We start from the raw sequence: 12,301 nt of genomic DNA, 5'->3' as shown, positions 1-12,301 counted from the left end.
GGAGCCGAAATATTGTATGTAGACAAAATGCCAATCCCATACAAGTATGTAGACAAAATGTCAATCCCAACATTTTGTCTACATACTTCTTGGACTAGCACCCAGGTTTCTGCATACTAATTGTTGTGCATTCCATTCTGTTTGATTATATATATATACGTATATATATATATATATATAAAATTTCCAATTTTTGTTAGGATTATCAGAAAATATTTATGTCACATTACAGGCACAGTTAGGTGACAATAAATATTTTCTGATAATCCTAACAAAAATCAGAGCACTGGTCCCTTTTGAACTTTTATGCATTTGAATTTGGCCAAGCACCCGGGAAGTGAAATTCGGTGAAAGAGTACGGGTACCTTCTTGAATTACTATATAAATATATATATCTGTCCTAAATATAGTAACATAAATAGGGGATATTAAATATAGTAACATAAATAGGGGATATTAAATATAGTAACATAAATAGGGGATATTAAATATAGTAACATAAATAGGGGGTATTAAAACAAAACTGGGGTTTTGTGATATGATAAGAAATTTGAGTTTCAGCTACACAGACATTATTTTACCAAATCCTGGATAATAATTGCAAGTGATCAGGCTGTTTCATTTGGGTCTTCCAGACCTTTAACTGGTTGGTGAATTCTGTAGTGTTTTTTTGAACAGATTTATGAAAATGTGATTTCAGAGCTTAAAGGAGAACTAACCCCCTAAGAATGAATATGGCTAAAAATGCCATATTTTATATACTGAACTTATTGCACCAGCCTAAAGTTACAGTTTGTCAATAGCAGCAATGATCCAGGACTTCAAACTCGTCACAGGGGGTCACCATCTTGGAAAGTGTCTGTGACACTCACATGCTCAGTGGGCTCTGAGCAGCTGTTGAGAAGCTAAACTTAGGGGTCGTCACTAATTATCCAGCAGAAAATGAGGTTGGTCTGTAATATAAGCTGATGCTACAGGGCTGATTATTAAATTCTGATGCTAATTGCACTGGTTTCTGTGCTGCCATGTAGTAATTATATGTATTAATTACTAATCAGCCTTATATTGTGACATTTCTATTCTATGTGTACTGTATATTGTGAGTGGGCAGGCCCAGATTTGTGGTGAGGCCACATAGGCCCGGGCCTAGGGCGGCAAAAATGTAGGGGTGGCATGCCGCCAAACTCCAACCCTGCCCCCACAGTGTTCCCGTGATTTAAATTGCGATCGATGCCGCTTCACGCAGCCGGCGCTAGGACCATGTAGTGCCGGCAGCGGCAGGGGGGCGTGCGCAATAGAAGAATTCGGCGCTTGGACAATGTGGCCTGGGGGGCGCCGCGATTTGAAATCCGGCCCTGTGAGTGGGTCCCTAAGCTCAGTAAGTGACAGCAGCACAGAGCATGTGCAGTGAATCAGCAGAAAAGAAGATGGGGAGCTACTGGGGCATCTTTGGAGACACAGATCTTTACTGCTAAAGGGCTGTGGTTGCCTTGGGCTGGTACAGAAGCCCAAAACATAACGTACAACATATCTAGCTACTTCTTTAGTTACATTTTAGTTCTCCTTTAATAAATAAAAACTCACCCATGTTCTATTCATTCCTATGGGATTTTTAAAACCTTATTTATCTAATGGTGAGTTCTTTCACCCACTGATAAATATGTATATGAATAGAACGTGGGTGGGTTTTTATTTATTAAGCTCTAAACTCACATTTTCATAATTCTGCCCCTAAATGTAGTAGATGCAGAAGTGTAAAGTCCAGGAAGTACTAGAGCCTGTACTGGGTATTGGCTGGTATGTATATGAATACATCGCTGCATGTGGTTGGAAAGGTCTGCTGCTTACAGAGGAAGTGTGTGGTTCTCTGGGTTCTGTAGCCGTGACGTTCTGTAAATGACAAACTCTGCTATAACTTTCTTTAGAAACCTGTCCTTTGGCAACAAGTTACCAACATTAAAGGATTTGCAGCTATTGCATGAACCAGTTATCCAATCTGAAATCATCATACAGAATTTATTTGTGAACATACGGGATCATGCTTCAATGGACAGAAGGTATGTACCTTTATTTTTTTTTTCTGTATAGGTATGGGACAGGTAATCCAGAATGCTTGGGACCTGGAGTTATCTGGATAAGGGATCTTTCTGTAATTTGGATCACCATACTTTAAGGGGCCTATTTACTGACATTCAAATGTAAAATTTGTCTCTAACACTGTAAAAATTGGAGATTTATCAAGTGTAAAAACCACGAAAAATGCCAATACAAAACTTTGGCAAGTAAAAACAGTTGAGGTCCCATAGAAGTCAATGGGAGTAACGTTGATCCTATTGGATATTTTTTTTAGCCATACAGACTTTCAGAAGATATTTTTTAGCTAGTAATTTTCCATATTTCATATTTTTATTCAATCATTCATGAATTATTTTTTTTCCCGGATGTTCATACTTTTTATACAGGTATGGAATCTGTTATCTAGAATGCTTGGGACCTGGGGTTTTCCGGATAACGGATCTTTCCATAATTGGATCTTCTTAACTTAAGTCTACTAGAAACTTGTGTAAATATTAAATAAACCCAATAGGCTGGTTTTGCTTCCAATAAAGATTAATTATATCTTAGTTTGTATCAAGTGCAAGATACTATTTTTATTATTATTATTATTATTATTATTATTATAGAAAAAATAAAAAAAAGCAAATAATATTTAAAATTTTGATTATTTTGGTAAAATTGAGTCTACGGAGCAAATTCACTAAATGGCAAAGCGGCTAACGCTAGCGCAAATTCGCAAGCGGGCGCTGGCGTAAATTTGCTAGCGAAGTGTACCTACTCTAGCGCTACTTCGCACACTTACACCAGGCGAAGTTGCGCTATGGCAAATGGGACGTAACTACGCTAATTCACCAACTTGCGGATTTTACTGAACCTCTTGCGCCAGACTTGCCTTCGCCACCTGAGACCAGGCGAAGTGCAATAGAATAGATAGGGATTGCTTCAAAAAAAGTTGAAAAAACGCTGAGTCTTTTCCTTTTTTAAGGGTGATAGGCTAAAAAGGTCGTAAATTTTTTTGGGGGTACCCTCCTTCCCCCCTACATTTCCTAACATATGGCACATAAACTATACAGTGGGCACATGTATAGGGCAATATAAAAACTCTATTTTATTTTATGAAGCTTTCCCAGGCTTGTGTAGTGTAATGTATTTGCTGCAACATATACGTCCATTGTACTTTAACTTGGCGCCATATGCAAATTAGGCATCGCTAGCGTAACTTCGCTTTGCTTGAGGAATTAACGCTATCGCAACTTCGCTACCTTTCACCTCCCTGAGCGCAACTTCGCATTTTAGTGAATTTGTGTAGCGCTGGCGAAACTACGCCTGTCAAAGTGCGGCGGAGTGTGTCGAAGCTGTCGCCGGCGCAACTTCGGTTCTTAATGAATTTGCCCCTACGAGAGGCAGCCATCCTGTAATTTGGCACTTTTAATAAATTACATGGCATTTGTGGTTTACAGAAAATTAGTTTATTCGTGGTATTGAAAACCTCTAAAACGACTAAAATGAGAATGTTGATAAATGGGCCTCCCCGTTTAATTAAAAATTATTTAAACATTAAATATATCCAATAGGATTTCTTCACCACCTAAATGGACTCATGCAGCTTAGTGACCATCAAGTCCAAGGTACTATTTACAAAACCAAAACAAAAAAAGGAACATTTTGAAAAACATGAATCATTGGTTTAAAATGGATCTGTGGGAGATGGTCTTCCCGTAATTTGGAACTTTCTGCATATTGGGTTTTCTGGATAAAGGATCCCATAAGTGTATATATCAGTGATCCCAAGTAGTGACTCGTGAGGAACATGTTGCTCGCCAACCCTTTAGATGTTGCTGCCAGTGGCCTCAAAGCATTTATTTTTGAATTTTGGTTGCATAAAAATCAGGGGGCATATTTATTATGCTGTGTAAAAATTAAATTCGCAGGAAAAACTGTGTGAAAGGCTTTGTAAAATAAACGGCAAGTTTATCGAGGTGTGTGTAATTTTACGCCATGGGAATGCCAGATTTGCTGCCGTTACTTTACATTGCTTCCGGCACTCTAAGAAAAAACGCAGACATTTTTTATGCTGTTTTTTTCACAGAGCCTGGCAGTGTGTGGTGTATTATCCCACTGTTGCTGTTTTTTACACAGTATAATAAATATTTCCCCAGGTTTACTCCCAAGCACAGCCTCCTGTAGGCTGCCAGTCCACAAAGGGCAACTCAATAGCCAACCATATCCTTTATTTTGCACCTGCAGGAACTTTTTTTTATGTTTGTGTTGCTCCCCAAATCTTTTTACATTTGAATGTATCTCATGGATAAAAAAAAGTTTGGAGACACCTGGGGGCAGATTTACATAGGGTCGAATATCGAGGGTTAATTAACCCTTGATATTCGACTGCCGAATTGAAATCCTTCGACTTTGAATATCGAAGTCGAAGGATTTAGCGCTATTCCTACGAACGATCGAAGGAATAATCGTTTTTTAATCCATTGATCGAAGGATTTTCCTTCGATCAGAAAATTGTTAGGAAGCCTATGGGGACCTTCCCCCTAACATTGGCCTCGGTAGGTTTTATTTGCCAAAGTAGGTGGTCGAAGTATTTTTTAAAGAGACAGTACTTCGACTATCAAATGGTCGAATTGTCGAACGATTTTTACTTCAAAGTCGAAGTCGTAGTCGATGGTCGAAGTAGCCATATTCCACCATTCGAAATTCGAAGTATTTTTTCTTCTAATCCTTCACTCGAGCTTAGTAAATGGGCCCCCTGGTCTAAAAGATACTTTTGGTCTCACTGGTTATTGTGGTGCCAGGTAGAAATCACAACATTTATTTTGCACTTTGCCCCTGAGATTCAGAGGTTGTTGCTCAATTTGCATTCACTTTGTCATTGATCTTGATGTGTGATCTACAATACTGCAGCTGGTACAAATACCTGCCTTCATTTCAATTTAGAAAACCCAACTCATTTCTGCTCTCCTCCTACTCCTGCGATATTATTGCTATAATAATGAAAAAGGCTCTTCCTACACCCTTTTCATCCCTTCTATTAATAGTACACAGAGAACATGTATATGTTACAACTGTCACATTAACAAGAATATGCTTTCCAATGTATGCCCGTTGCTACTGGCAACACGGCAAAGAAATATATGATTTGCAGTCAACGGGGGTCATTTAGCAAACAAGACCAATCTCAACAAAATCCACTTTGATATTCAAGGTAAACTTTTTTAGAGCATTTTCCATATCTTCATGATCATTGCTAATTCTGGACCACAGAGCCACTAGCCATCAAGTACATGGACTTCCATAAGGTGCAGCTCAGAAGTGTCCACAGCATCTTCACCATGTCCTGCTGACCACAAGCCCTACTGACTCATGCCGTCCTACCAGTTGGGGCTTTTATGATCTTGCGCACAATGTTACTAGTGCATTGGAACAAGTGAGGAGTCTATTGGAAGAAAGGTGGCAATGAAAACCAAAACAACACCTCCTACAACTCTGGTGCTTATATGTAGATGTATATTATGAAGGTACTGGTCTTTCAAAAATTGTGAGAAACAATTTAAAAAATATCGGCCACATACTGAGACCTTGGTCAGGAAAGGTCCTAATAAAATTGCTAGTGCAGGGGTCTCCAAACGTTTCCACTCATGAGCAACATTCAGATATAAAAAGAGTTCGAGCAACACAAACATAAAAAATGTTCCTGTAGATGCAAAATAAGGGCGGTGATCGGTAATTTGGTAGCCTATTTGTGGACTGGCAGCCTACCGGGACTTTATCTGGCAGTACACCTGGTTTTTATAAAACTATAACTTGCCTCCAAGCCTGGAATTCAAAAATAATCACCTGCTTTGAGGCCACTGGGAGAAACATGTTGCCCATGAGTCACTAGTTGTGATCACTGTACAAGTTAATTTGGCAAATTGTGAATTACATCAGGTCCAGACTGGGAATCAAAATAGTTCCTGCCATTTAAAGTACACAGACCCCCCCCACACACACACACACACACCAGCTCACTAAATAGTAACTGTCTATGGCATCTTCCCCAAAAAATCTGAATTGTTCGGAGTTTTCCGAAAAAACTAAGATTTTTTTTCAGAGTTTTCTGAGTTTTTTGCTCCGAAAAACCAAAATCTTTGGATATCAGTACTGACATCAGACCAGACACTGAAACCTTCTCCACTGACTTATACAGGACCTCGAGAGCTTTTAGATGTCGGGGTTTTGTATTATGAGTTTTTAGACCATCAGACTTTAATAAATCTCAAAAAATTCTAAGTTTTTTTTTTTTTTGCTCCAAAAAACCAACGAATTATTCGAGGTATGGATATTTGGAGCTTGATAAATAACCCTCTTTATATACATAGATATTTTATATTTCATGGCTTGCACTTTCATGGCGTGTTCCTCATATCAACTTGAAATCCCCACCATTCCAACAAAACATTCGTTGTTCTGTGAACCAATTAGCAGCACATTGAGGGTGTCAACACAGATATTGCTGTGAGGCATGGAAGCGCAATTATATGGCATCTGAACTTACAATCTATAAGGTTATAGGTGCAGCATCATCCCTATGGAGAAAAGACTAGAGATGAGCAAATCTTTCCCGTTTCGCCAAAAAATTTGCAAAACTGTGAAAAAATCAGTGAAACGTCAAAAAATGTGCATAACGCTTTGAAGTCAATGGGTGTCAGAATTTTTTTTACACATGCCAATTTTTTACAAACACTAAATTTTTCTTACTCCAATGGGAATTTTTTCTTGTGGCAACTTTTTTTGTCTCTGCAACTTTTTGCAGAGAAGTCAATAGGCATTTTCTTATGGTGACTTTTTTTGTGACTTTTTTGTCCAAATGCATTAAAGTTAATGAGCTTTTTTCTTATGGCGACTTTTTTGCCTCTGCACCATTTTTGTTCCGGTGACTTTTTTGTTGCAGAGAATTTTTGACGCCGTTTAACAAAAACATATCCAGATGGTGAAATGCAGAATTTTGCCATGAATCCAATACTGGCAAAAATATTCGCTCATTACTAGTGATGGGCGGATTTCTTCCATTTCACTTTGCCGGAAAATTCACAAATTCCTGCGAAATTCGCAAAACAGCAAAAAAATTTTGAAAGTCAATGGGTGCCTTTAATTGTTGCCAGCGTCAAAATTGTTGCCGGCGTCAAAAAAATTTTGAAGAATTTTCGGGAATTTATTAGTCGGCGGTGAAACACAGAAATTCACCGCAAATTTGCACCTGGGGAATAAATTCGCCCATCATTACTCGTCACTAGAAATGAGCCCAACAGTTGGGGAGAGAAGTGAGCAGGATTGTTATCTAATTGCACTGACTATTGTGTTTAAGGCTAAGGCCACACTAGGCGATAGCGCCGCGATTTGACTCGCGGCGACTTTTCGCCGCGACTTTTAAGCCGCAATCGCTGGGGAAACTTTTGCGCTGGCGTTTATGGGGAATCGCGTAAAATCGCCAGCGTAAAAACACACGCGGCGATCTTTTTTCTATTGTCGCTCGAAATCGCCTAGCGAGGCAATTTCGAGCGACAGTAGAGAAAAGATCACCGCGTGTGTTTTTACGCTGGCGATTTTACGCGATTCCCCATAGACGCCAGCGCAAAAGTTTCCCCAGTGATTGCTTAAAAGTCGCGACGAAAAGTCGCCGCGAAAAGTCACCGCGAGTCAAATCGCGGCGCTATCGCCTAGTGTGGCCTTAGCCTAAGAGTGTTAAAAGCAAGATGTGAAGTCTGGGAAGAGGCAATTGTGCTTGATAATAAGAACGTAATCACATTGTGAGGTGTTTGAGCCAAGCACTACAATATATGCACAATTACAAACATCTCCAAATTGGTCACTGCACCTCTCCCATTGACTTATACAGCAATTCTACAGGTTTTAGGTGGCGAATAGTCAAATTCGAATTCTTAAAGGGCTAGAGAGTATGATAAATCTCGAAAATCGAATTCGAATATTTAAAAAAACACGAATGAAGTTTGGATAATTCCTTAGTCGAATTTGACAGTTTTGACCATAAAATTTTTTATTAAAAATTTGAATACGAATTTTCAATTCGACCCCTAATAAATCTACCCCATACTGTTAAACTAACAACTCATGTATCAGGAGGACACATTAGTTGGGAACACTCTGGGGCTCATTTATAATCACTGGGCAAATTTGCTCCTGGGCAGTAACCTATAGCAACCAGTGATTCGCTTTTTTAAGCCAGCTGCAGGTTGAAAAAAGCAATCATCTGGTTGCCATGGGTTACTGCCCAGATGCAAATTTGCTCAGTGTTGATACATGACCCCCATTGTTGGCATGATTGTGTAATAGCTCACCGTTTAAAAGCGTTATTAAATCATATTTGCCCTTTTTGCATTCTTTTTTGTATTTTTTTGAGTATAGGTATGGGGCCTGTTATCCAAAATGCTTGGGACCTGGGCTTTTCCAGATAAGGGGACTTTCCATAATTTGGATCTCTACTAATAAATCATTTAAACATTAAATAAACCCAATAGGCTGGTTTTGCTTCCAATAAGGATTAATTAGATCTTAGTCACGCAACCTTTGCTGCCCAAGTCATTCACAAGTACACATTGAGGGTATTGTTTTGACACTGGGCATTCCTGTTGGCTTCCTCCTTTGTCAATCTACCAGACCCTTTTTGATCTTTTTTGTTGGAATTTCTGGTGGCACAATAAAAGGGGTCAACCCCCCGACTGCATAATCTTGTGTGTGTGTGGATCTGTTTCCAAACGATTGCTGTTGCTAAGGGACCCGGCCGGGCCAACAGAGGACCAGCACCACCATTGCAGTTTAAGTGACTTACAGGTGTGCGGCGGAATAATTACATTTCATTCAATGTTGCCCAAAAAGCCACCACGAGCCCCAGACTGCTTCTCATTCACTTGTCCAGCACCAGCTAGAAGGGAACTGGCCAGGGTGAGCAGCGGCAACAATTTAATTAGAGTCTAAACTATTAAATGATTTTTCCCTGTTGCTTTGGGTTGATTAAAGGGTATATAAAACCAAACATGTAATGCTGTTCAATAAAAGTAATAAAACACATATTTCTAATAGACGTACATTAAACATTTTAGTAAAAAACCTGCTACCATTATAAATTGAACGCACTTGATGGCTCTCCCCAGTGGCGCATTTCATTTCCTCCTGTCAGGAAACCGTAAAACGGGCCCATGTCGGATTGGTATCACTTGTCAGGCCCGGGTTCTGTGAGTGACAGGATCAAGGAAGTGCTTTAATTAGAAATTATTAAATGACAATTCTAGAAATGTACACCTGCTGTTCAGCAAGCTTGGTTGCTTTTAATGAATATTGTGAATAAAATTAATATTCATCAATGCATACATGAATATAAATCTGGGGTGGCTAATTTTACATTAATAAAGAGCTAATTTATTGGCAGGGCTTTGTGTAGACTATAATCAGACTTCTATTATTGCCATGAAATAAAATACCTTCTTTGGTATAGAATATCTTCCCACGAAGACTTCTGGAAGGGACAATGGCGTTACTTTATATGGATACACGACTCTAAAAACTGTGCAAATAAGCACACTAGCAAAAAAACTAATAATTTTAGCACAGAATCCTAAAAATATGCATGTGAATGTGCAATGGTTTGTAGAGCAGCGAGGCTAAATATAGTGATTATTATACAAAAACCAGCCACAGAGGACTCTTTGTGCACAATGATGGTACTTGGGCAACACAGAAATAGTGCAAAAGGTAAAGCATGATAGCAGTTTGCATGTGGTCAACCACAAATACCTTTCCACAGTTATATCTTCTAATATTAACACTTGCTATAGGGTGTAAGTGATGAGCCAAAGACTGCTAACTCTAGTAATAAGGAGTCATGTCTACAGATGGAAGGTATGGGACCTGTTATACAGAATGCTCGGGACCTAGAGTTTTCCGGATAACGGATCTTTCCATAGTTTGGATCTTGATACCTCAAGTACTTAAAAATCATGTAAACATTAAATAAACCCAAATAGGCTGGTTTTGCTTCCAATAAAGACTACTTATATCTTTGTTTGGATTAAGTGTTAAAGTATTGGTACTGGTTTTTTTTACAGAGCAGGAAATAAGATTTAAAAATGTGGATTATTTGGGTAAAATTGAGTCTATGGTAAATGGCCTTTCCATAATTCTGAGCTTTCTGGATAAAATGTTTCCAGATAACGGATCCCATACCTGTACTGAACATGGTGCACTCAGCTCCCTATTTATTCCACTGGGAAAGATGTTTCATTATCAGCTGCTTCCTTTGCCCATACCCCATCTTGCACTTCAGCGATAGTTCAGTTTTGTAACTTTTATATGTTTCAGACCTCCCCCCAAGTTGGCTCCAGTTCTTGTAACCCATGGAAACCAATTCATTTGATAGAATACAGTGCTATACAGTTTGAAGGGATACATTTGATTGGTTACATTGCTTTCTCTGTGACCCTATTGCCCTATTAAATTGTAGTCTGGGGGGCACATTTCTGAAAAATAAGCCATTCGGGATTTTAAAAAATTGGACCTAAAGGCTGATTGTTTTTTATTTTGTGTAGTGTGAAAAGTTCACCTTTTACCATGTTTTATTTACCCACAATGCAATAAACTAGCACCACATTTGGAGGTGGTGAGAGCTCCAGGGTTCCCCGAGCAGGAACCACTGCCATTGTTCTCCAGTAATTACGGAAAACCAGGAGATCCCTGCATCCAATCCCAACACAACCTGAGAAAATTCCAGCCTAGAGCTTAAAAAAAATATTTCTAAATAAAAAAATCAACTCCACATTTATGACACTGTTTAGCAGAAGATATTTGCAAGTGAATCAGTAAACTATACCCCATGTCAAATACAAGGCATTCTACTGAAATAATATACTGAAATATGGTTCCCCTTGTGCAGGGGCGATGTGTTGACTTTTACTCCCAAATGTGCACAAAATTCAGATTTTAACAGAATCCGAGTCAGAAGATGTTATCGCCATTATAGGAAATGAGAAACTCAGTAACTTGCTAAACCACAAAGTAGATGACCTTGGCGATTCCTCAGCCTCCTAATAACGTGTAGAAATAGAAACCGCACTCTGAGATGGTCAACGTCTCACAGGAGCCCCATTCTGCTTCATAGAAAAATCAGGAAATTCTGATAAAAATAATATTAAAAAAAATATATAAAAATAAATAAAAAAGATTGCAATTTTGTCATATACAAACAGCACAGTGTTTAAAATGCTTAGGAATTTGACAGATTTGTAACTGGAGAAGTATACGGCTGTACGTTTGTATCAATTAATCTTGTATTAACCTAAATGGCCTTTTGAGATAACTACATTGCCTCATGTGGACCTAAATTCTCTCACCGAATAAGTCACCGTGGCCTGTCATTTATTCAAACTTAAAGAGGAAGTTTACTTTTTATGGAAGGGATTATTAAATAGTTTTTTTGCTACTCCGAAGACTTGCTTCCATTAATAAAATGAGCCTACAGTTTTATTTAAGGGTAAAGGTATCTCTGTATCACTCAAGGTGCAAGACATCAAACTGCAAGTATCAGTAGTCGGGTCAGACTTTAGATCAATTTCCCAGCCCATCCCCCGACTGACTAATGTGTAACATATAACACTCACTTGTGAGTCTAATCAGTTGTCATCCATACATGTAGAGACCAACTGTCTGATGAGACTGCAGGAGTACAGGGACTTGTTAGACAAGAACCACATCGGCCAGTGGTTCCCCGTAGCACAGATCTGGGAGGATAGGTAGGGTCAAACAAAGCATGAAAGCATCTTTCCTCTGGGCCAGTGCTGTCCAACTTCTGTGGTGCCAAGGGCTGGAATTTTTTTGGAAACCAGTGTTGACCACCCCCTGTTTTAAACCACACCCATGTTACAGCAAGACCATGTCCACATTAATGGTGGTAGCACACCAAAAAACCAAATGGTTGGTGCTCACTGCAGGGATATCATTCATCACTCATATGTGAAACAAGATTATTAAACCATATTAAGACATACCCATAAATCCATTTTCCTTATCCCCCTCTGTGAATAACACAGCAACCCCACAGCACATGATTAAACACCTTAGGGGCTGCCTATCAAGTATTTCCAAATGCTAGGAAACCTGTACCAGGTTCACTTCTGCAGGCAGAGCATGGCAGACACAGACAGAGTATGACATGCACAGGGAACATAGGGCAGGCAGGGTATGG

At 39.1% G+C, this 12,301-nt stretch overlaps 1 protein-coding gene across 1 annotated transcript in view; it reads left to right on the top strand.

Moving 5' to 3' along the window:
* The first annotated feature begins 1,880 nt into the window (after nt 1-1,880).
* Nucleotides 1,881-12,301, top strand: part of LOC121402102 — a 56,483-nt gene continuing 46,062 nt past the window's right edge. Inside the window, exon 1 of the mRNA XM_041587988.1 lies at nt 1,881-2,057. Coding sequence (XP_041443922.1) covers nt 2,039-2,057 — 19 coding nt within the window. The 5' untranslated portion in view covers nt 1,881-2,038. The remainder of the gene's footprint in view (nt 2,058-12,301) is intronic.

The sequence above is a fragment of the Xenopus laevis genome, chromosome 1L (assembly GCF_017654675.1).
Source record: "Xenopus laevis strain J_2021 chromosome 1L, Xenopus_laevis_v10.1, whole genome shotgun sequence".
Classification (NCBI taxonomy): Eukaryota; Metazoa; Chordata; class Amphibia; order Anura; family Pipidae; genus Xenopus; species Xenopus laevis.
This window is presented reverse-complemented; position numbering and strand designations above follow the sequence as displayed.